This window comes from Rhynchophorus ferrugineus, unplaced genomic scaffold (genome assembly GCF_030347505.1).
Source record: "Rhynchophorus ferrugineus isolate W39M unplaced genomic scaffold, kcgeb_rfMv2 rfM3, whole genome shotgun sequence".
Classification (NCBI taxonomy): Eukaryota; Metazoa; Arthropoda; class Insecta; order Coleoptera; family Curculionidae; genus Rhynchophorus; species Rhynchophorus ferrugineus.
In genome coordinates, this window is record NW_027472582.1 from 53,309,481 (window position 1) to 53,336,970 (window position 27,490).

The 27,490-nt window shown below is 31.0% G+C and overlaps 1 protein-coding gene across 4 annotated transcripts in view; it reads left to right on the forward strand.

The window, feature by feature from the left end:
- The window catches only part of LOC143193589 (uncharacterized), a 397,105-nt gene that overhangs the window by 303,622 nt on the left and 65,993 nt on the right, over positions 1–27,490 (forward strand). For all 4 annotated transcript variants that reach the window (XM_076399903.1, XM_076399905.1, XM_076399904.1 and 1 more), the window contains 3 exons: positions 2,873–2,993; positions 6,000–6,110; positions 11,087–11,242. In XM_076399903.1, the coding sequence (XP_076256018.1) occupies positions 2,873–2,993; positions 6,000–6,110; positions 11,087–11,242 (388 nt within the window). The remainder of the gene's footprint in view (positions 1–2,872; positions 2,994–5,999; positions 6,111–11,086; positions 11,243–27,490) is intronic.

Genomic DNA, 27,490 nt, shown 5'->3' on the forward strand with positions numbered 1-27,490 from the left:
AATGGTTTTCTAAATGTTGGTGACTCGATATTCCGATATTGATCAGTTGGGAAACTGAGTTACTACAAACGCCTTTGGTGGACATTCAACCTGAACTGCAAGCTTTTATCAAATTCCAATATTATATCAATTTACAACAATTTCAGTCCAGTTTTGGTGGCCTTACACCTTAAACTGTAATGCATGAACCGGGAATCTACGGACTCGGAATTTTCTTCAAAACATGAATATTTCTTACTTGGAATAATTTATGGCTAATGGTCTTTGAGCACCTTCACTTAACTACACCAAGAAAGTCTTCGTGTAACCACGGACTGATTGTCCATTCAACGTCAACCTGTCTTCTTTTTTTGATAGTTAATTTTATTCTGGTTAGTTGAATGAATTCGAAGAGAACAGCCTTAGCGTCTGCCCAGAATCCTATCAACTTCGTCATTTATAAAATGTGAAAAGGTTTAAAAACATTACAACTATTAATTTGCTTTAAAAACTGTTGTATTCAAGAAAATACGAGTCGACTTGTTCAATGGCGATACAAAACGACACAAAGAGTAGTTCTCTAATAGAAAACAGACCTATCTCACTCGTTCACTATTCAGGTGGTTTAAAACAGATGGTCGTTGCACATGGCCGCTATAGTAAGGGCCGTAACGCTATAAAAAGTAAATATATAAAGTACGTAAAACAAGTAGCAGTAAAATAAATATTAAATAAACAAATATAGGCTTGCTCCGATACTCTATATTATAGTACTATTTCGCCTCTATCTACGTTTATTTCTTAGAAAAACCTAGCGAGTTTTTTAACAATATTTCGGCAGAATCTGACCTGGCATCAAGCAAGACCTGAAGGTCTTGAGATTGTCATGTATTGAACATGTACGGTTGAAAATATTAATTTAAAGAAAAACGCGTTTAAAATTTTTAGATTCCATGTCACTAACGCAGCTATATCTTCGAAAATAATTATTTAAATTTTAAAGAGCACTCTTAAGGGTATAATTTCTTGCAGGGTTAAGCGTTAAAAACTTTTTTGTCAAATTTCTATTTATTTTTTTATCTCAAAAAGACGTAGAGGTGTCTTCGCGGATCTAATATAGGATCATATAAATGGATTAAAATTATGATTTCAATAAACGCGCGTTCTTCGAGTGGCGAGGATTATAGTAAACGAATATTTTTACCAAAACCTTAGAATTTACACCCCAAGCAAACGTATTTCAAATTACACCCCACGTTAATTTATAATATTTAATAGATATTTATATACCAGGTCCACCGGAAAGCCATTATCGGTTTTCCTAGCAGATATCGCTAGCCTTAAGTATGCAATTTTATGATTTGACACATATCTCATTTTATTCTATGGACATCAATTTTCACAGCTATATAAGTTACATTTTGCGAAAATAACACCGTCATAGATTTATACGTCTTTGAAAATGTCAAATTTCGTGGCAGAAAATGTGTATTGGCGGCACGCTTTATTTTTCTTAATTAACCAAATAAAAAAAGCCGCTGAAAGTCTTCGTTTGCTGGTAGAAACTTACGATGAGCATGCTCTAACCTTAAAAACATGTGAGGCGTGGTTTCGGAAATTCAAAAGTTGTGATTTCAATGTGCAAGACAAGGAACGTTCTGGTAGACCAAAAAAATTGAAGATGTTAAACCGCAAGAGTTATTGGATGAAGACCTACCCCAAACTCAAAAACAATTGGCAGAAGCGTTAAGTGTGGCCCAAGAAACGATTAGCGACCAAGAGCAATGGGGAAAATTCGAAAGATGGAAAAATGGGTGCCACATCAATTGAATAACAGACAATCGAAAAACCGTCTGTAAAATGCTGCTTAAAAGGTATGATCGGAAATTATTCCTGCATCAAATAGTGACCCTTGATGAAACGTGGATTGGATATTTTGAAAACCCTAAGTGCAGAAAAATAATTTGTGTATGTGGAAAAATAAAAAGTGATGTTTTTCCACATACACAAATGGCATCCATAAATTACCTTAAATATGGGCAAGATCAAATGGCCAATACTTTTATTAAATTCATTTTCCAATTTTCTTGACAATAATGTAATTTTTTTTCGAAGAAATCCGTGACTTTCTGGTACACCTGGTGAGGCTGAGAGGTATTTTGAAAATCTCGCTTAAACATCAAAGTTATTGAACTATGTTGATGGCGATGCTTAGTATTCGGTGGGATTTTAAAGAGGTTTTTAATATTGCTAGAATTAACTCTGAAATTATTCGCAGGAAAAACGTTTTCCATCACAACGCTAGACTATGTTACACACTTCTTTATCAATCTGGCAAGACTTAAGCGAAAATGGCTGGGAAGTTATAATCCATCGACTATATATCAAAATCACTTGGTTCACGTGCTTTTTATAATACATTCAATTTCAGAATCATAACAAATAGTACAACTTTTTCTTTTTATAATATTCATTATAACATTGACAATTCATATATTTGTATTTTAATTTAACAAATACAACAAGCACTAAGACAAAAATTTTGTATACACCAATTTTACTGTCTGATACTGTTTTAGTGTAAAATACGATTTTAATGCAAAGGAACATTTTACGAGAAAAAAGGAAATTCAATTTAAATATATCCCTTTGTACAATTACAATTAGCATTTCATGCGAATACTGTGACACTGATTCCCACTTATAAATATTTAATAAGTTTTTTGTTTTATTCATGATTATGTTTTTCCTCCTTCTAAAATCCGCTGGTAATTCGCTACTCAAGACGGATCACCGACATACCCAATCCGAAGTTCAGTCCAACGGACACAAGGAAAAAATTATTTAATTAGTTTTTCTTTGCTGATTAAATCAATTACGTTCAATGTTTCAGACTGAGACTGATGGATATTCTTGTACAACCCATGCAGAGGTTAACGAAGTACGGGCTACTGCTCAAAGCAATTCTCAAACATACAGAAGAAGATGTCGAAAGGGAAAGCTTACAAGCGATGGTGAGTAAAATATATTTGCCATAACCTTAACCATAATGCATAATTTTACAGTCTTATATTGCTAAAAAATATATTTAACCTACAAGGGTTTTCAATAAGGACGGGTCGATGTTGAAATGGAAACAAGCTGAATATAGCGTATTAATGAAATTATTTTTAATTTAAAAAATCCCGTGTATGTCATTATATATAGTCCTTTCAAAATAAGAATGAACTAACGTCATTACTGATGTCAAGGTATAAAAAACAGTTTGGAATCACGGCAAAAATACTAGCGCTAACTACTGTTGCCATTCATTTTAAATATATTAGTATTTCAGATTATACATTTAGATAGTTATTCAGACTTAAAATAAATGTCAAAAGGTATTTTATACCAATACATTTATTTAAAAGCTCTCCTATGGTCCGTTTTTAAAACACAGGGTGGTGCACAAGGAACTCTATTTTTTAAAAAGAAACAACTCTATATTTAAATATAAAATGTATTTGTTTACAATAAAAAAATTATTTAATTGTATATAAGAGTACTTTTATATTTAATTACTTGATCAAAGACGTCATATTAAGCAGCTACAACTGTTATATCTTCCTAGGAGACACGAAAATTCCAAAAAAAAACTGCGTCATATCTGTCTGCCATATATCTTACTTTCAGCATGTCTACATTAAAAGTTAATCTACTGGATATAAACCTTCCTCTGCAAAATTTAACCTCAATTCAAAATCTGCATTAATTTATGCATGAAATTTTAAAGTTTTAAGAGTTTTAAAATTCGCTATAACTTACACCTGAATATCAATAACTTCCGACAGAAGAACATTGTTGAATTGGTACATGAAGATGCTCTAACTTTTCGTCAATAATTGTTTGGACCGCGAACCCTGCAACCGCTTCATAGGTTCGGATCTCATTTATAAATTTTTTTAATTTCGTTTAATTAGTGTTAATTGTTCGTTCCAGCTTTATGTAAGATCTCTAAAATGGCAACATTTGATTAAGAAAATTCTAGTGGCCACTATATACTATTTTCGTCCCCTGCCCTTATAATGGTTAGAAAACAGCGCTATTTCAAAAATGTATTTATTTCAAAATCACTGCATATTTAAATGCTTAAAAATCAATTCTATTAATATGATTACCAAATTTCCACTGGAACTACATTAATTAATTGGCATTACGCAAATTTCTAAGTTAAAATACTGGGAAATCGTATTGGCCATGTTCATTATATTCATCCATTTAAAATATTTTCCACTAATACAGCAGGAGATCCGAGTTCGATCAAATTTATAATTTTCATATTTATGATAATCTCTTTTTGATAATTAGCGAATTATTCAATAAGATTTTGAATGAAATCGTATTAAAATATCAAATCCTGTCAGACCAGGATTTTTTAATTTAGACCAAATTAAAATGTTATAATGATGTTCGCATAATTTAAAAGTAATACAGGAAATAAATTCAATATTTTAAAAGAAGAAGAAATTTTACCAAATAATATGCTAAAGGTTTAATACCTGATGCTCCAACATTACCATAAATAGAAATAATTTTTTCCACTATTCGGAAAGCTAGTCAAACTATACTAGGCTGTTGAATAACTTCGTTAACTGTCATCTACTCAACAGTAGTGGAACTAAAAATTCGACGCTATTTTGACACTCCTCTTTTCGAAACGCTAAAATGATAAATTCACAGTAATGCAATCTAATATGTTACGTGAACGCAAAAAGGAAGTTGTTATGTCTGCCCTAGTGGTATGTCTTGCAGACCTTCTGAACTTCTAAAAATGAAAACTATTACTGTAATGACTACAGGATCAAAAAATTAGAGGTTCTTTGGAATAAATGCATTGAAATCCCTTTTAATTATAACTAAAAACAAATTTGGTTGATAGACAACGAGAAATGTTTCATTCTTACAAAATTAGGTACCAAAATAAAATGCTTGGGGGAAATGGTATATCAAAATGAATCAAAATACATCAGTACATATCAGCAAACACAAATACAAAACAAAAATTTCACCAACAAAAGAATAAAGCACAAGCCAGTATATATAAATCAACCAATAGCCCCGTATAGAAATACAACCGTATATCTTGGCATGACCCTTGATGCTAAACTCCAAGCCACATGTTATACAATGTTAAGCAACATGTTATGTTTCAAAAAAAAATGTGAAGGACTCGAGCTGAAGTACAAAAAAATCTACTGGTTATTGAATATTATTCAACACTGCCAGCTGTATAATAAGCTTTTACTGTACCACCAAGTCTTGAAACCATTGTTGACTTATGGTGTTCAACTCTGGGATTCTACCAGCAAAGCAATAGAAATACTATAGAAAGATTTTAAAGCATGGTACTGCGAGGTTGATGCTCCATGGTATACTCGCAATGACAGTCTGTATAAGGACCTGAAAGAAGGAACTCTCGATAACGTTATCAAGGGCTATACTCAAAAACTATAATACCATATAAAAGATTAAATAATTATGGCTGAGTCAGAAGATTAAAGGGACCTAGTTATTATTTAAATTTATTGCACATTAAAAATAGTGACATAGATGTTAAGCTCATAGTGTGTATCCTAGAATAAGTACTTTGTAATTTTAAAACCGTAACAAATTAGGATACAAACAAATAGCTTATTAGTGTTAATTTACTAGATTTCTATAAAAAATAATTGAAAAAATTTACAAATTTATTCAACAACCTGGTATAAGACTTGATATATTGCGAAACACCCCATATAAAATAACTCTGGGTCAATTTGATTAAAGAAATAATGCCATTAGACAAAATTTCACAACAAATCATTTCATTAAAATGTCATTAAAAGTTTCATAATACGTATAAATATAGTTCGTTAAATCAGAAAAGTTCCTCTATATAAACCACCCTGTTCTATTGCTCACGTTTCGTGTCAATCTTAATTTAAGACACGTAACTAGCAACTAATTTTCCTTTGTTCGACTGTAACGAGATTATTTTCCAGATAAAAATGGTGGACGACTTTGTCAATAACGTCAATTCTAGCTTAAAGCATCGACAGGACAAGGAAAGATTGAAGGGAATCATCGCTAGGATAGAGAGCTACGACATAGTGGTGAGTCGATAAATTATCTAGGGATTAGCAGGCTGAAAATTAATTAGAAGTTTGTTAATGTTTCGTAGTGTTTCTTCGTAACTTTATTTAATCACTGTTACATTTTAATAAAAATTATTTCCACCCTATGATCATTATTAAACATATATTGGTCTATAACTTAGTTTTAAAGGGTTTTTTTATTAATAATGGGTACAATATATTTTATTCAAAGTACTGTCCATCACCAGTCACTACTTTTTCTCATCTTTCAGGCAATTTACGGGTTGTTAATAAGAAAAAACTAGCCGGACTAATCTAACTAATTAACTTCTCGTCGGACATGTCGGAGAGACCAAAACACTGGCATAAAGCTATACAAATGCAGATATTATAAAAGTGGTATTTTTGAAAATGACTATTAGAGTTCTACAAATATAATTAACGATTTTACTCTATCATCTCTCCAACATCTTCAACACGGGTATGGAACCCGAGGAACTCGAAAGAACGATGCATCTTTCGAGGACATCCACGAATCGACCCATTTTTTGGTATCATTATAAAAAGTGAAGCGTTGCTCAGATAAGTCACGACTCATATGCCGGAACAAGTAGTAATCAGAAGCACCAACATCTAGAGAATACGGCGGGAAGGGTAGAACTTCCCATTTTTATGTTTCCAATAATGCTTTCACCAGTTTTGCAACATGTGGTCGAATGTTGTCATGCTGAATAATAACATTTTTGTACCTTTCTCGTATTTCGGCTTAATTCATACGCAACAAAATATCCAGTTTTGGATCATTCCCATGTTCTTCAAGCTATTGGAAATAGTTTCTTGGTATTACTCCCAATAATTCTGCATACTCTTCTTGTGTTTAACGAGTAATGCCTTCGAAGCCACATCTTCAAATTTCTTGGCTGTCCAGAACTCCCTTTGTCTTCGGTGACCACGATCACCACTTTTAAAAGATTGAAATCAGTAAACACTTATTGAAGTCGATGGTACATGATTGCCATAAGCTTTATATAGCATTCGATGACCTTCAGACGCCACACGGTACAAATTCATATATTTTCAACGCACTGAATTTAGTTTTTAGTTAGTCATGCTGAAAAGTGAAGCCAAGTAGTGAAAATACAACAATAATACCAACTGTTGTAAATCTTTAAGTTTTTGTTAGCTTAATCTGAGAGCTAGAGTAAGAAAAAAATTCGATCCAATATACATCCTTATAGGTTATTTTTTGGGATATTTTTGTGCGTTCCGGGGCATTTGAAAATACTTAATATTGATTGTTGCTTATTTTAGCTATACATTCGTTATACGTTTATTCGAAATATTTATAAATGACTAGTAAATAAAATTTAAAGAAAATAAAAAAACGTATATATATATATATATATATATATATATATATATATATATATATATATATATATACTTGGTCTTCTTGTACTACAAATTCTTGGTTATTGTGACTCATCCACGTGACGATTCATGGAAAAAGAGCACTATTGTAAGTGTTGAACAACTTAATCATTGGACTCTTAACTTTGAACTTAATCATGCAAAATATTGAGTTAAACAAACAATAAAAAGTTGAAGAATGCTTCACTTCAGTTTCAGTAGTTGTTTTCTGTTGACATTTAAAATTACACTTAAATATATCGAATACATCTCTACATAGAATTTATACAAAGAGAAGCGAAAACTTTCCATAAATAACCACTTTCACATAAATATATTAAAATGAGCTGAAAGAACACATATAAACACAAAGAGAACAGGAATGTTGAAACACTTACAGGTTTCTTAAAAATAGGCAGTTGAAAAAGTAGAGAAAGGATAACTTTAGTATGATTCACAGGTATTGCTTTGCTTGTTGATAATATATTGAAAAATAATAGTCCTAATATGTTATATATAATAATAAGTAATGGCTTTCCTACCATACACAATCAAGACGCGAGATGAAGCTGAAATCCAAAGCATCTTTTTAATATATAGTTGTTATGTGTTAAGCATCGATTAACCAGCATAAGGCTTAGAAATACTGAAGTAGAAGTTCAAAACCGTATCAATGGCTGGGTTGATCCCTGAAAACGATCAAAATACACGTAGGCATCTAGTAATTGAGTTAGTCCACGTCGAAATGTTTTTAATCAAAAGAATGTAATTAAAATTTTAGCCATTTTTTACTATTACTGTGTACAGCAAACGATAGTCGTACATCGAAACTTATAAATATATACCGAAAATTATTATATTTTACGAAAGAAACGTCAGTTGCCAGGTACTAGCTTTGTAAAATCACGGAATATAAAAGGTAACGCTCGTATTTTATTACAAAATACGAAACATTATGTCAGAATGGAAAATTCGTATTATTTACAGATTGATATAACTTAATTTAAATGTCTGGAGTCTATTTCTCGTTTCAAGTGATGGGTACAGCGCTAAAAACATTCAAAGCGGAACGTTCTTTTTTGTTACATATTTTAGAGTAACTAAACAGGCGCAAAATTAATACAAAAAGGTTTTGATTACACTTACAACGTATAATTAATTATATCTGTATTTGTACGTAACTAAAAAGTAATATTTTACAAATTCCGTGATAATTCTACGAATATTTTAATTGTTACGAATATCTAGCGTGATTTCTAGGTATGAATATTACACGAATTTCACAATCGAAATTGTTACAATTTTCAAGAACTATCAAAAATGAATACAGTTGGAAAATAAATTCCATAGAATTCAATAAAATTTAGGAGAAACTAATTGAATTAATTTTAATGTAATTTTGCGCAATATATTTTAAAGTATTTGCTAAATGATAAAATATAAATATAAAAGTAATTGAAAAACGATATCTAGATATTGAAAGTAACGTTTATTAATTTAATAACTTCATTATAGTTTAATGATAAAATATACAGATGGCAATTCCAAGTTAATTTATATTAATTAGGATTGTTAGTAAAGAAATAATTTTGGACAATATATCTTAATTTTGCTCCAAAAGTTTCAGCAGATAATCAGCCAAGTATATACTGCAATTTACAGTTTTTCACTGGAAGCACGAAATGAAATCTGCAGACGAATGACTAATATCCTCCATAATTACAATCCACTTACTTCCGACCTGGGCAGAAAGAAATATCAGAAATAGTCTTAAGGAAAATGGGGATATCGTCACTCTACCAGCGTACAAAGGAAACGCTACTTTTATACATAATAAGTGAGAGTAGCACCTGCAACTTTTAAAATAGATTCATCAGGACCCAGAAAAAAATTTAAGTTGTTAATTCTCCGAGATTCGTTACTCCCTAGTTACACGGACATCCAAAAACTCTTAAAGGTTTCATTCTAAATTGCCAAATTACCACAACCCTCGGAAATCCGATTTAGATAGTCTGTCTCTTTAAAAAGAGTCCTCATCGTCTCACTGATGATGCTAATCCGAAAATTACTACTTCTATCGATTTGCTATATATAATGCTCAACTACATACCTTTGCCCATCTATTTGAGATGGATGATGGTACATCCATCCCAAAAATTGCCCATCTTAAATTCCTCTTATTACAGCGCCTTAATCACATCAGACGTGTCCTTTCTTAAAATAGGTGTAGCTAAATAAAAAAGGATAGAAATAATAGTCACAGAAAGGAACAATAGGTTCCACTATTCACAATAAAACAGGGAACAGAAAAGATAAGATCGAAAAGTTTGATAAGTTTTTATATGGTGAACATACATCAAACCTAATATCATATTTTAATATTATAGATATGATCATTTGGATACAGTTTAAAAAATCTGGTCATTTGATAAAAAAAAACTAAGATGAACAAAATCCATTAATTTAAAAAATTGCATTAGAGCGCATAAAAGGAATTTGGCCACTGAAAACAGGTCTGTAGTGAAATAAAACAAACTTGAGCTACTTGAAATAAATGGAATAAAATGGTAAAACGTGCTACCAAGGGAATAAATAATTTCAGAAAAAAACTAACTTTTAAACATGGCGGTTAAATATGATATGGAGCTACTACTTTTATTGAGTGACGGCGATTATGAAAATAGAAAGTTAAACAATAACAAAATCCCGAATTAAGTATGAAACACGCAGGGATTAAAAGGAATACCTCCAATTCCATTTCATTGGAAAACTTTGAATAAATTACGGTATTTACACTCCGACTTTGCAACATATTCAGTACCGTAGCAGTCGCGAGATATAACATATTTCTACATCAGGCCTATAAATTAATTTTAAGGAATGTATAATATATATATATATATATATATATATATATATATATATATATATATATATATATATATATATATATGGTGCAGTTATAACCAACTTCATGTTGAAGCCCCACTTGACAGGCTTCACTTTTCAGTATATATTATTTTGTCGAAGTATGAACACACATTTTTTCAGAGCGTGGGAAATAGCATTCCCGGGAAATTTTACTTTCTTTACTTTTGAAGAAAATGGCGGCTTAAGATCGTCGATTATTGTGTGAGTTTATGGCAACCATGCTTCAACAATTTCAATAGGTGAATATTAGTTTGAACGCTTTGGACAGGTAAAAAAAATTAAAGATGACGATTTCAAGGCATTGCTCGATGAAACCAAACCAATTTCAATGGGAATCGCCATTGACTACAATTGTAATGAATCCGTAAATTTCCTGAAAGAGGGAATGAAGTAGCAGTTATCGATGAATTACAAAATACGTTGTAACGATTTTTTACAATAAAGCTTAAATTAACATAACAATAAAGAAAACAAGGAATTTAAAGGAATATTTCAAAACTAATTTATAGACCTAATATATCATATAGATTTATCTATATATCTCTGTATATTTATTATATACACCATATATCCCCAAATTTATAAACCGTAACAATATTTCGATCCAGAATGGCATAATACCATTAAACTCATTCATCGCCCTTTTTTCGCAGGAATCGAAGGACGACGACATCGAGCGCATACTGAAAAAGGAAAAATCGCTCACACAGCTCGACCTCACGCGGCCCATGCTGGGCTGTCCTCCCGAAAGAAAGCGCCATTTGTTATTAGAAGGCGACTTGAAGCTGAAGGATAGCGGCGCATCTAAGGTAAGATTTACGAGTGGTAAGGCTCCCCTGACCCGTATCCGTCCCCTTTGAAACCGTCCGCACTTTTTCCGTGCCGCCCTCTTCGGCTTTTGTTTAATAACGCCTCGAGTATGTTTTCTTGTTTACGTTCCTTGACGCCTTGGATACGGCGACGAAAACTTTTACAATGAAAACGGTCGTTTTTTGTTATTTATTTTACGATAACAAGGCAAACAAAAAAATAATACAAAAATATTTTTAGATTTATTATTAAAATTATTTATGCTTCTTTATATTTAACAGTGCGCGAGGCCCCAGTCTTAAAAGTATTAAAACATTAATAAGTTTAGATGATATTAAACAAGTAAACAATATATAATTACAAAGCGCTCTGAAAGCGGAGTTAAAAAAATAATTACGGTAGTAGAATATATTTTAAAAAATAACAAAAAATCTTTCTCAATAGCCAACATGTCTACTACATAGTCTTACCCATACCTAGAATTATGTTTTGGTTAACGAATTTATAAAAAGATAGGAATGATTTATACCGAATAGCGATGATATACATATAAAAACTAGAGTAGACGATTTAACAAGACTATAACAAAGGCGAGTTAAAAATGGACAAAGAACAGATGGATATTATTTTTTTAATAACCTACATGATACAATACTACTATATATTAACTTAAAGTTTCATTCTTTATTATTTCTATTAGTTTTTTTTTCGCTTACAAAATCTATTTTAATTTTTTGATCAAAAACGTTTCAATTAGCTTCCCACATCTACCATTCTCTTATCTACTTATAATTTTTCATCTTGTTATGTCACTATTTCGTCAGCCGTTCATAAATACCAACAGCTTATTGAATAAAATATAACGTAAAACTGAATAAGATGATATGTGTAAGTGTCAAAATAAGCAAACCTATTTAAAAATAATAATATTATTAATAGTATTAAATATAGTATATAATGGGTGCTTCTTCCTACTGATGCGGTAGATGCGAAATTTTCGTTTGTGATTGTGTGTAATCGTAATTATATCATAGATAAGAACATAAAATGCGACAGGAAATACTATCTTAGTCACGCCAGTAACCAGGCTGGGTAAAACCGGATATCTCCTGGAATTGTATTCAGGTTGATCTTTTACTAGTCGGTAGATCTAATGCCGAGGAGCATAGTTCGGGTGAGAGGCTATGTTAAGCCCTAGTTCCGATAAACCATGGTTGATTGAGGAGACAAAATTATTTAAAAAAAGTGCTTCTTCACACATTTTTCAGTATACCAACATTCTTGATTTAAATATATATGTTGCCCAAAATGTTCAATATTTTATGTCTTACCTGAGAATGTAAATTATTCGGTCAATCTGAAATTCAATCTTTCCCAATTAATGGATTTAAAGTTACACATTTCTAATAATACTTAATCGCTAGAGTCGTTCTATAACGAGTCATTCGTTTATAAAAGAAAAGAGAAAAATACAATACATGTGTGAGTACTTTAGAATTGGTTTGCTCATTTTCGTTTCGAAATTTTCGATGTTAAAAACGATCCTCTCGCCAGCCGACCAATGAAGACGTTGATAAAATTCCTTAAAATACCATGGTAGAAATATTTAACCTCGCTATATCGCTACGTAACTAAGCATACGCCATAAAATATTTTTGAACTATTTACATAAAACTGGATACCAAAACATTCCCGATCCGGCTTGGTTAGCGCACTGGTAAAGTGCAGTCACGCCAGTAACCAGGCTGGATAAGACCGGATGATCTTCTGGGACGATTTCTAAGTTGGTCACTCGCGAGTCGGTAAGCTTAATGCCGAGGACCGTGGTTCGGATCCCACGTTAAGCTGTAGGTCCAGTCCAGATAAACCCCTAGTTAGTAAAAGAAGACTTAAAAAAAAATTGCAAAAGTTATCGATCAAAATTACTGATTGATGTATGACATATGTTTGGTTTTTTTTTGGAAAACTAAAATCACAACTGGTGTCTTGCGGCCGCATTAAATTTCATTTGCAAATACGATAACCGACATTTATATCTGTAGATTCTAGAATAGTTATCACAAGTGGATATATCAAATTGATTCTGTTAATCAAACATTTTATATTGAAGACTTAACTACTAGACTGGGATACTACTTCTGTCAACTCATATAATAGGCGTATCTAATCAAAATGAGGCGCCCCCGCATTTTCAGTATGCAAAACAGAGTCCCTTCCTAAACATCAACTACAGATTTCTTCATATTAATCCTAAAATCTCCGTCAAATAATAAGATATTGCCACTAAATTAACATATTCACTAGAGAATAACTTTATGCTGTCAATGACCAATATTTAAAATGATCAATATTTATTTGACTTTGTATTAATGTGTAACCAAATTTATTTCATCTATAATTATGTTATATCGAGCGTTACTTACGCCATAAGACAGAAAACAAAGTTTTAGACCTATTAAAATACACTTTCTCTATTTTTTTTATACAATTTTAGTTTATATTTCAATTTATTTTACTGAAATTAATATATAACTTATGTCATTCTTTTTTCGCTACAGAAATTTAATATTTTCCATTTTCTACATGATAATAATATTTTTATTCAAATTTCTCCATTAGAATATATATGAACACAACCCAAAGGTAAAAAAATCTTATTTAACGATGAAATATAATATTGCAGAAATGCCTGTAAAGCATCCATATTTTCGCTGCTTTGAAAAAAAAAGAAAATTAATTTTGTTTGGAGTGAATCTGAAATGTGAGATAAGTGAAAATTTATGAGTATACGATTTTCCTTGCCATCTTTCTCTGTTCTCGACCTGCCTATTTCTTTTCCAGTTTTGGTTTATCAAAAATGAATACGAGTATAATTTCTCATTATTATTCTAAATAGAATACATACTTTTATAATTAAATTTTTATTTTTGTCAACACTAAACGCTCTAAAGTAATTTTAAATTCATAAAGTTTTAATAATTTTAAAAAATCTTTAACTAAAAATAAGTCATGATAATTTTTTTAATTATTTAATTATTTATATTGTTACTAGTCTTTTCCGTGTAACTTACAATTTGTCTTTATGATAACTTAAATCTAGGTATATAACTAAAAGGATCCATAGGCCCTATCTCAGTCTCTGGTGAAATAATATTTATACATGTCAGTGCTGTATTTTTTAATATATGCCCCTCACTACACAACACAACACAAGAACGGATGGTTTGATTCTTTTGAGTCTATGTCCTGTTCTGGTGGTATCCAAAAGGAGCAATATTTCAATATTCGTGTGAGAGTGTTAGTCTTTCCTCATGCCCCCTTGCAATTCTCTTGACATCTTGACTGGCTGTAGGTATCTGAAGGTCTCGATGTAGGTAAGCAGTCCTATAGTATTTGGGTGTGCCCATAATACCTCTCAGGAATTTGTATTATGTACTGATAATTACGATTTTCTTCCAATTAGCCAGTACATTCTCCTATATTTCAATTACAGTTCTTTTCTTTTCTTCTTTATATGTTCCTTCCAGCGAAATTTTGCATCTAGATTCATTCCAAGATATTTATCATTGTTGCTATATAGAATGATAGTATTATTTAATGTTATTGGTGCTTGCATGGTCTGTTTATAGGTGAACTGCACATGTACAGATTTATTTTCATTAATTTATTTATATTGTCACTGTTGTAATTTTCGTGAGGCTTCTTCATTATTGTCTCCGACAGCAAATGTAGTAATCGTAATATTCTCCATTTGTAGTATATCACATGTATAGAGTAGATAATTGGTCCCAGTACACTTCCTTGTGGTACACCTTTAGGTTCTTTTATTGTAAAGTAAGCTTCTTCTTGTTTCACTCTAAACATTATGGTTGTAATGTATAATAGTTCGGTGTGTTGTTTTGGTAACATTTTTTGTAGTTTATGAACAAGGCCTTCATGCCAAACCTTGTCGAAGGCTTGTGTTACATCTAAGAATATAGCTGAGCATAATTTTTACTTTCGTAGGCTTTTTCAATAACATCTGTTATTCTGTGGACCTGGTCAATTGTTGAGTGATTGTTAAGAAACCCAAACTGGTGTGTTGGTATTAAGTTTTTTTATCTCTAATGTTAAAAATTAACAGTTATTTCAAAACTGTATCGTTTAAAAAATATACTGACATATCATATTTCTAGTTTTTTTTTAATTAGTTACATCTTACATTAGATATGTTCAGTACAACCTTAATTTACAAATTAATTTATTACTACTGTTCTGTTGTACTTTCATTAATACACAAGCAAGGCGAGTACAGAATTAATACATCAATATGTATTTCCCAAAATATATCTAATAATGAATATAATATACAATTTTCCATATTCGATTACAAGTTTACATGTAGTCCCTATAGAATTTAACATTATTGATTGATGAGATTTATTAACAAGAATGAATGGATCCCGGAAAATAAACCTAAACTTTTCTATATAAAATAAGAGAAGTACTTTAATGTAAAATATCGATCAAATGATAAAAAACCGTCAAGAACACATAAACAAATATATATGTATCACGCTATAGAAGAGATATATTATTTGAAAAGTCTAATAATAGTGAATAAGTGATCATATGAATAAATGATCAGGAATATAAATTAATTTTAAGGGATTTACAATAGATGGTGTTACATACACATTTGTAAACAACTTCATGTTCAAATCGTATTGACAGTTATGTCGTCGAAGTGTGCACAAAAATGTATTTCAGTGCCCTGAAAATATTTGACATTGTACCGAGTAAATCCGATTTCTGAGAGGTTTTACTTTTTTTGCTTCAGTTTACAGAATAAGGAGACTGAACGTCATCTAATGCTATGTAAAGCTTATGACGACTATGCTCCATTAATTTCAACATGTATACTAGTTTAGATGTTTTAAAAGTGGCGATTTTCACCCCGAAGTCAAGGAGCACTCTGGATAGTCAAAAAAAATTGCCAATCATCAACTCGGATCGCTATAGATAACAACTGATGCGTTTTAATCGAGCACTGCGCCTAAACAGGAGCAAAAACTCAACAATTTTATTCTTCAGCATGACAACGCTCGACCACATGTTGCCAAACCGGTGGAAGCATACTTGGAAACAATAAAATAAGTGCGACCCCACCCGCCGTATTCTCCAGACTTTGCTCATTCTGATTGCTCATTGTTCCGATATATTAGCCATAACTTGTATATCTCACTGACAAAAATACCAAAAAATAGGTCGATTCGTGGATAGCCTCAAAATATACATAGTTTTTCGAAATGGAATTCGCAAATTACCTGAAAGTTGGGATATAGTAGCGGCTCTCGATAGATTTGTACACTTTGTACTATATTGGATTGTATAGTAAATCTAATAATCCTTTAAAACTAATTTAAAGGCCTAATAAATTTGAGAAACCAAAAATGAAAAGATTATACAAAACATATTTTGAAAAAGGTTAACGTTGTTAAGAAAAATGTTAATAAATAGGCATATCATTTATATCGAAATAATATAGAATAGCCTGCTCTAAATACTTTCACTACCACTTTTGAAGGTATTATCAATTATCAAACAAGTCTTTATTATCTACATTTGTCTAGATAACGATCTTACTTTGATGTTTTCATAAGATCCTAATGACTTTAGGTGTTAACAACAATATTTATAATCTCGTCCATGACATTTGATTCTACAGCTCACATTTTTCTCTAGAGGACAAATTGATCAATGATTCTATATTGTGATCACTAGACAAGACCACTTGCCACCATTATCACACGTATATGATTTCTGAATATATATCTTCAAATAATTGATAAATGCCATATCCAACTATTACTCCATCAATTAGGTTCAAACTGTGGGTTTTCTAAAGCATTTTCGAATCAATAAATACAAGTCAGTAATCTTAAACTATTATGTAGACTCTGTCATCAATAATATTGAATTCTTGTCACTCAAACTTAGCAGCTAAATTGAATCACTATACTTTCCAAACCTGGCTACCAAAAATGCTTTTTTGCTGACTTTTTGCCTACCCCTAAATATATGAGGCTTTTCAATAAGGACAATTCAAAACGAAGAAGATGACAGGATGTGGCGACGTCTGATTGATGTGAATCTCTATCTTAATAATTGAAAATTGAAGCACTTGAATCCAGCCAGGAAAAACCGACAATCGCATAGATTATCCTATCAGATTAACAAAAAGTATATCATTAAGGTCTCACGCATATCCTGTTTAATTTCATTTCAATTATACCCACCATTGTTGAAAAACCGTATATATCACAAAATATCTTAGTAAAATTAACGATATGCCATATTTTACTGTAATTGCAACATTATCATTAATACACCATAATTAAATTATATAAATCATAATTAAACTACATTTTTTCTTAAACTAGATCGGAAACTTCCTGAGACTTATGACGGGACTATGCTATGGTGTGACATTTTCAATGTTTGGTAATTTAATTAAGACTTTGGTATTACGAATTACTGCATATTACATAATATATCGTACAACTTGTATAAGTCACGGTAAATATTTATTATAGCCATATTTTTAAACATGGATTGATGAGGATAAACTGTACTGAATTCTAAATATACCAAATCAATAAGCTTTGCTCCGTATACGACCTGAAACCCGAATACTTCACTTCCCAAATGGAACTCTTATTCATTATTAAGCTAAGTTCAACTTAAGTTCGTGTATCTTGTGGCTCTTAAGTTTTTGGAGAAAAGGTTGTAGGTTATTCTCAATGATTCACTGTTCCACTCGATTTTTCTTTTGTTAGTTTTTTATTTTCATAGCCACATTATTGCTTCCATAGAGCAAAAAATGGGCCCTCAGAAATTACTTTTTTTAATATAAAAATGAGTTGCATAATTATGAAACTGTTTATATTTATTCTAACATAAATCATAAACAATCTTTGAACAACCAATCTTGAACTGAAATTTTCAACTAACCATCGTAGCATCACCCGCAAAATCGTCTTGATATTCCCTATGGTTCTTTATTTCAGTTCCATTCAAGTTTGCGATGGTGCTCTCAAAACGGTGATTTTAATATAAAGAAATCTGCTATCTTGAAAAAATATGTGTCTGTTACATCCCCTCTGGTTTTGCATCATACTTACAACAGGGCAAAAGCGTTCCGTATTTAGAGTTTGAGTTCGTCCCAGAATATCTTTAAAAACTTGAAAGCCAATCATTCCTTGAATTGATATGTTGGCCCAAACTAGTACGTTTGTGGACTGTAATGGCGTCTGATGTTTCTGTAGCATATCCGTTGATATTAACATGTTTTCATTAGAGAACCATATGTCGTTATGTTTTACAGATCTCGAATCGTTGGAAAGGGTCAACGGGCTTCATCCATACACATAATAACAATATTGAAGTATAATAGTATAAGTGAAAATTCTAACGTTTTCACTCGTTTGGCACACAAAGTTTTGTATGTTTTTCATCTAAGATATTTAAATGTGTAATATACAAATGCCAATCAATGTCATCATTTGCATGACTTTCTGGTGGTAGGAGTACTGAATCATTATTTCAGAGATTCTAAATCAGTTTTCAATGTCTCTGAATTCATATAGTAACCAATTTTATAGCTTTTTTACGTCTGTAAATGGCTGACTGACAGAATAATTTAAAAGCTCTACCTTTGTTTGGCATGGATCTTCATCTATTAATACCTTCAATTCTTCGGTATAATTTTTTGTAACAAACCTGAATGTTCTCTAGTTCTCATATAACAATCATCATCTTTGAAACGTCAAAACAAATCTATACAATACAAATTAACTAGAACATTATTGACATCCTCAGAATAGGATAGAATGATTTTATACATACATGTGAATGTATCGTGGGAAACAAAACCGTTCAGTTTTCAGTATGTTATAATTGTTACCTCCTTTTTCCAATAGTCTCCCTGAGAAATCATCCCAAAGACATGAAGTATTTCCCAGCCTAATTCCTAACGTGAATGGGATTGTTGTTCCTTATCAGTTTTATGCTCTGGCAGAACTGTTCTGTCACCTTGTTCGCTGTGGCGGCAATTTCAACTTACATATCTAGCTCATCGGTTAAATGGAAATGTTACCATTAACAACTTAGTAAATGTGCAGCTAACTGTGATCAAACTGCGAAACGTTATGCAACATACAATAAATACATAAAATGGAAGAGAAATTTAAAGTCGCTATATTCAAATAAAACAGATCGTAATATACAATAAACGAATCCAATGTGACAAAACAAGGGATTGGGTTTACAGAAAAGAATATATATATATATATATATATATATATATATATATATATATATATATATATGTATGTATAGAGCATTTAAAGTGTATCCTTAATGGAATTATCCAAATAGCACCGAATTTGTGTTCTAAAAGTTATTAAATAAAATCACCCGCCTGCTTACCAATACATACGGGAAGCAAATACGAACTGCTTCTAACTGTCAGATGCATTTCAGGTGGGACTTGAAATCGTAGTTGGGAATCCACGAAGCGAGAAATTTAGTTGAAATATGGGCCAAGTGGATGGGTCTTGACGAGAAATAAACTATGTTAAATTCGATTACGAATTCTCGAAAAATATAAAGTTTATGTGAATACACGGATGGAGCGCTTTCGCGATGTAATCGAAATTGTTTTTCGGAAAAATATGTAAATTTATTCATATTTTATTATATGAGTTATTGTTTGTTTTGCTTTGTCTGGAAATTGGAGTCTTTCATAGTACCTGTGTCTGTACTGACGCGGGTTTGATCTTGACGGGCTTAAATTTTCGAAATTATAATTAATAATTAGCATATTTATTTATGGCGGGATCACTGGAAAATAATTTAATTGGAAAATTAATTTAATAATGGAAGAATTTTAAGTGTAATATAATTATATAAATTTATTTATTAAATCACTACAACGCTTTAGTGTTATTTAGGCTACTTTAGTATATTTATTTATTGATATATTATTACTAGTCATTGACGACTAACTTACAATCCTTTTCTACAGTAACTTAAACTTGCTACTTTTCTTGGAAGACCCATTGGTCCTTACTTGGTCTCTAATAAATTAAAATAAAGGTTAGTAGTACTTTCTGTTGTTTTTGCCACTTTGTTCACATCACTACACAACTAAGCCTAGATCGCACGGTATGATTCCCTTGAGTCTGCGTCCTAGCTCAATGTTGTCCCAGAGTTGCAACATTTCGATGTTTACAAATCTTTCTTCCTACCTTTTTGCGAATCTCTTAATTTCTTCTATAACAGTTGGAATCCGACGGTGTAAGTAACTGTTCCTGTTACTACAGGAACAGTTATTTACCCAGATACTTCTGGGTGCATCCGCAATACTTCTCAGCACTTTATTTTGAGATATTTGTAATATGCTGATATTAATTTTCGCACTACATCTCCATAACTGAATTCCGTAGGTTTTAGTATCTGCTTCCAAATACCAATTTTTTTTAATCTTATTTCAAGTTTTTTTTCTTTCGTGTTCCTTCCAACAAAGTTTTGCGTCAAGATTCAGCCAGAGGTACTTAGCATTGTTAATGTATAGGATAAATATTATAATACATAACATTTTTATGATATATGACGAATTTAGTTATAGGTGAAATCAATATGTACTGATTTACTCTCGTTGACTTTTATTCTTCATGACTGGCTCCACTTATTTATGTTATTACTTGCATGTTACACTTTTCTGTTACAGTCTTCCAAAACTCTACCTTGCGGTACATCGCTTCTGTTTCTTTCGTTGTTTCATTATTTAATAGTGTAATTTTATGTTGGAATCTGTCAATTTCTTAGACCTACTTGAACCTTACCAACTTGAAAGTATGTTACATTGAAATAATTTCAAAAGACTTCAGGCCTTATACAAACAGATCTGTTTACAATACCTCTAACATAGAGTATACAATAAATCTTTGATTTGCAGTTTAGTTGAATTCAAGCAGGTCCCAACTCTACATAATATGCCACCACTTCAGCGGCAATACAATTATTACAGAATTATTAAATTAATAAATGAGTACGCAAAGTAGAACATATTAATACTGAGAACTGAAATAAATATCGGCCTTTTTATTGAAAATATTAATTTCGGAAATTTTCCTGAACAGTAGGCTATGCTTGCAAATCACATAATAACCTGTAATTATGTAAAAAATAGTATGTATAAAAATATCCCGATAATTTACTAATCCCAAATGAAGTTAGTTTAAGCTCAGACACAGCAATTTGCACCGTAAGAAGTGCAGAATCACCAAAATATCGTATATATTTGTATTACTTGATACATTATTACAGTTCGTGGAAGTGATGTAGACTTGGGGAGGGCGCTTCTACCTATTTATTATGAGGAACGGAACTTTTGCTTCATCTTTTAAAACCATAAACAATCGATCAAAATATGTAATAGTCAAAAGGATCTAGATCTGTTAAATAGGTAGGACATCCCACTTACAGATCTCTATGCATTCCGTGTAATATGTATCCGTTAAAACGTTGACATGTAGCAAAACACATGATAATCCTCTTTTTGTTTTATAGTAACCGTTTTTCATTCTCGATTCATCTCATATTCTTTGTAAGTAATAATAAAAATAAAAATTGTTATATACTGACACCAAACATTTAGATTATCAAGTTTCTTAAAATAATCTCAGCAGTATATTGTATATTTTCTTGTATGCATGTATTTTGATCAGCGAAATCCTTTATATTTAGACTAAATAACTTATACTAAATATATATGACCTAATTGGCATAACACATAACATATGTCAAGCTGTTTATACAGCCATACTCAGCAGAACACCCCAAAGAATATTTTAAGCCTAAGCTTCGATGTTATTCAAATAACAAAAATAAGTGGTTGTTATCAGTACGACGAGTAAGTGTAAGGTGTCGAAATAAATGACATGATAAAACGACAAAAAAGTTCAAAAATTCGCTAAGGCGATGCTAGATCCCTATCCATGTGGTTTTGATGATGTGATGATTTACCAGATATGATTTCTCCATTATCTACCTCTTATCTCTCTATCCGCAGAGGACTTTAGCTGAACAATAGAAAGCTATTCAGTTTGCTCTGCCCACCGTGGATCTATCATCAGAAAGAACGTTAGATTGATAACGACACCATTGAAATAGATTTCATTTATAATAAACAGTTATTTTTAATAAAGATTATTTAAAATTAAATACAGTATGTATTCAAATATATTACCTTACGTAATTATTACTTTCTCTCCGTTAGATTTATGCCTAAATTATATATACACAGGAAATATTTTAATAAAAAAATAATCTGATAATGGGTAAAATCAATTAGATTTATAGCGTGAGATAAAAACCAGTATTAATTATTTCAACCAAAGGTAATTACTTTATCCAGTACACCGAAGGATATGTAGAATTTTACTTGTGTTTGAAATGGCCAGATCAACAATGAACATATTTGTTTTTAATAGAACTAAATTAGTTAAAAAGTAATTAGTTGTGTTTGTTTATTATATGAACTTTCGTTTATCTAAATTAGTATTACTAATTCATGTATTACTTTATTTTTGTACTGATGAACACCATTAGCAGTAGTAATAATAATTATAATAAGTTTGACGTAAAGTTTTTAGTAGTATTGGAAACTTTCGAATGAAAACAGTCGAAACAGTCGATAGTCGCAAAACAGTCGAAATATTCGATAGTAAAAAAACTAGCGACTGAAAATAATAATTACTATTTTGACACAATAACTACACAGTATCACACAATAACTACAGAGTATCACATAATAACTACTAGAGCTTTTTTGAAATAAAATAAATGTTTAATTTATTATTGAACGGAAATATTGTTTAACCAAAATCAAGAGAATAATCGAAATATTACCTATTATTGCCATAAAATCAGTTAGTAAAAGTATTTTACTATTTATCGCTCACAATTTTAATCTTTTACTTTATTACATTAACAATCTTGAAAAATATCGTTCCAAAATACTGCTATGCTATAATATATTGGTACTTACAAGCAAACTACCAAAAAAATCATAAAACTATATACATATAAATCTATGTAAGCATAAATTGGATACATTTTTGTCAAGGTTGCGGGTATGACGACAGAGCCAGAACGTTAAAAATCAGTCGAATGAAACTAGTAGAACCAAAAGTAGTAACTAAAAGTACACGAATGAAACAGTGGATAGTAAATAGTAACAAAATCAGTCGGACCGAAAATAGCGACTGAAGACAGTCGACTGAAACAGTCACTGGAAAAGAATAATAAAATCAGTAGAACCAAAAATACACACTGAAATAGTCGATAGTAAAAAGTAGTTAATTACTACTATTTAATTTATATAAAAATGTTATATTATACTCAAGTAACTTTCTCTACCAAAATTAAATCTCTTCTTCTTGTGAAGTTTTAATTATAATCAGCAGTTAAATGTGAAAATGAACTCTGACTGATAAGATGCTTTTTTATAGAATATGCACTAGACTATTCCCATTATATATAATATGGTATTTATCACTGCCAATAAAGATTTTTATTATTACTAAACTTGAATCCCATTATTGTTGTATTTTCGTTGTTTTAATGGGTTGTGTAAAAATACTAAAAAATTATCATTAATATTTCTCCGCTAATTGTGTTCAATCGGCTTTATTTTTCAGACTCATTTATTTACCACCATCAACATACTCTCTTTCGAGATTGATGCGCTTACTCTAACATCTCTTCAATTATTCGATGCCTTTTTTATAACAATTTGTTTTAGTCAATTACACCGATTTTAGATGATATAGTAATGTAATTTCATCCAGTAGTCCTAATGTAACAAATGATTTTTTTTTCACCTTTTTCGCTTGACCGCAGCTTCTTAAATCAACAATTCAATATGGTGTGCAACATTTAACAAGCCACTATTTAATTTCTATTAATAATATTACCATAAAAAATATTGAGCCAATACGCGAAATTATTGTTTAACCCTTGTTTTGAAATTACGATTTTTTTCACAAAAATCATTGTAACTTATTAGCAAGCGTATCTTCATAGCACTCAAGTACTTAATGTACGCTTGTCAGTCGTTGACCGCCCCTGCACCAGGTTGTTGGAGTACTACATTTGAGGAAGATGGATGAAAAACACCAAACTAATCCAAAAATATATATTAATGCACGAAAAATGAGCGTCAGACGCTTGTCATAGGAACGGGAGGCTAAATAGCATACATAAGAAATGATATAAAATTCTTGTAATTCTAAATACGATTTTAACGCATCACGTGTTATATCTATGTATCAGGGCGGAGATTTGAGAGGGATATTAATTTAATAATCGAACTTGAATATTATTAGTACCTCACTTTTGCTTCTACGTGTTCGGTATTTTCTTCTATTAGAAAAGTAATTAATATAAAAAAGCCAAAATTATATTGAAAGCATATTAAAACAGGTGTGTAGTAATTGCTAAGTATTTTTTTAATGACCAAGAATACGGAGGGCCTTTGAAAATTAACTAAGTACTTTAAATACCATTCAATATTACCAAAACTTTCTTAGAAAGAATTATGATATATAATGGGAAGTTAAAATTTAAATTACACGGGGATCTTCTTAAGTTAGACTTCGAGAACACAGTTACCAGATTTTGGTTCTCAGCTGGACTGGTCGTTCACTACTCAATAAGAATATCGAAAATGCCCATGATCCATGTAGAAAAAAAACCCAAAATGAATGAAATCCACCAACAAAAGTACATGTGTGTCACTAGATGTGATATTGAATATTGTTCTAATAGAAAAGCATTCTATATGTATTTATATGAATTGATGTTTATGAAATGCACTCTATATTTATAAGATTGTGTACCCTGAGTTCCAATACATCAATCGACATTGTTACCTTAATTTTCAAAAATATGGAAAAATTCTTATTGTGGAAGAATAGTCGAAGTAATGTAAAGTAGCGCCTTTGGTGTTTATGAATTCCTTTAACCCTTTCTTAACCGCTTTGATATCAATATTTATTGTCAATAGAGGCTCGAATTAACAGTTTGTTCAGATTCAATAAGTCCTTTCCAATCCATCAGACACATCCCATCATCTTTCTCAAAAATATATTATGAAACAATTTCCAAAATTTATCTGGACCATTTCATCATTCTTTTTCACATATTATCCTCATAATATTCGTATGAAATATTCGTAATCCACATTTGATTGTAATTCGGCTTCAAAATCGTTTTACTCGATTTCGTTTTATTTCGGCAGCCACTGACAAATTCGCTATATTGAATTTCTTTCTGACTGTTGACTAATGTGAAACCCAAGTATCGAACATCTTGAACTTGAGTAAATGAAGCCTTATATTTAAAATTTCTATTAAGAGTTTATTTTGTAATTAAGATATTCTATGATGTATTATTTGCAAATAGCATCAAAATCAGAATCGGTGTCAAAATACACTACAATATGGCTTCGTTGCTTATCACTAGAGGCATGTTGCTTGAAAAATCAAAACTAATTTTCCTTCAACTTAACTGTATAAAATCTGCCCTAGTACTTTTATTTCCCAAGGTAAAATCTATATTAATAGAACAATATGTTTTAGAAACTTCACAGGAGAATGAACAATAAAGCTAGTACTTTTGCTGACCATCAACATTAACAATTATTTTAAATCAGTTCTGCGAAAGTGCCTACTGTTGAATAGCATAAATCCTAAATTAGTTATGAGAAATAAATAAACTCAAGTAAGAAAAAGCGGCAGGTTACGAACTTGTCGACGCAACCCCCTTGAAACAGCTACCACACAACGAAATCATAAACCTAGTCAAAATATTTAATTCGTACTTTCAGCTCGAAAATTTCCCATAGCAATAGAAATATACTCAAGTCGTAGCGATGCTTAAACCAAGCGAACTACCACAGACCTATAAGCCTTCTACCAATAATTGGTATAAACTTGCGGGAAAACCCCTTTTTAACAAAAAGAAAGAGCACTTAAACAACATAATACTAGCAACCAATTTGCATTCCAAGAAGATCATAGCCCAATTGAACCAGTACATTATATTGTTAACATCATCAGTGGATTGCTATAAAATAGACTGTGCTATTGTTTTTTCATAGTAATAAACGAAACCAAACAGTTAAGAAGTTGCACAATACAGTGGCTTCTTGTTCTAGGGCAGATTAATTGGCGCAGCTGAAAGAGAAGAAAACATGAATATAGAAGATACTACTTCCATACACTACGTTGTATTATTCAATAAAATTTCCTAGAATTTTAATGAACTTACTCTAGAAGGAAAAACACTTGCACGACACTTTCCAAAATTGTTTTTTTTTGTCCTATTCATTCCGAAGGTTTTTTCATATCAAAAATTCCAACAAATATATATCCATGAAACAACAATCTGATATTCAATTGAAAATTAAAATAATAAAACTGGTAAACTAGACCACCTCATAACTATAATAAATTATGAGGTTATATTGTTAAGTATATTAAAGGGATCAAAGTTATAATGAACAAATAAGAACTTTCCACAAAATTGTTCAGATATATAATTATGTATCTATCACCTCAGCATTAAGTTAATGGATTCATAAAGTGTATTGAATGATTATGTTACTCCTTATAATAAATTTTGAAGAAAATTTGTATTTGCATTAAGAATTTCCCTACAATGAAATCAAGCAACTAACGTTACCAATCTTTTGAAATGAATTCTTCCCGGCTAGACACCGATTCCCTACGGATATTAGAATAAATAAGCAAGATCGCGATAAATAACAAAGCAAATACACCGTCTCGAGCGACATGATGAAAAATGAATTTTATTCCTCCGAGCATATTGCGCCAAACCCTGGAATCTGATATAAATTCAATGAAAATCTTTCGAGGTAATATACATCCATTACATTTTTGATGTTGCTAGCACCGAATTGATGCTGAATTTTTTTGTAGATATACTTAGAATACCGCGCTAGCGACAGATTAGTAAAATGTATGTATGCTTTAGTATATAATTTTCAATAGTTTTATCTCAAATGACATTATATTCAATAAAATTTCCAAAATAAAATAAGTAATAAAAGAATTTAATCTGTTCGTGAAATTGACTGTGCAAATTTAAGCTATAACGTAAATCTTCTTCTCGGAAAA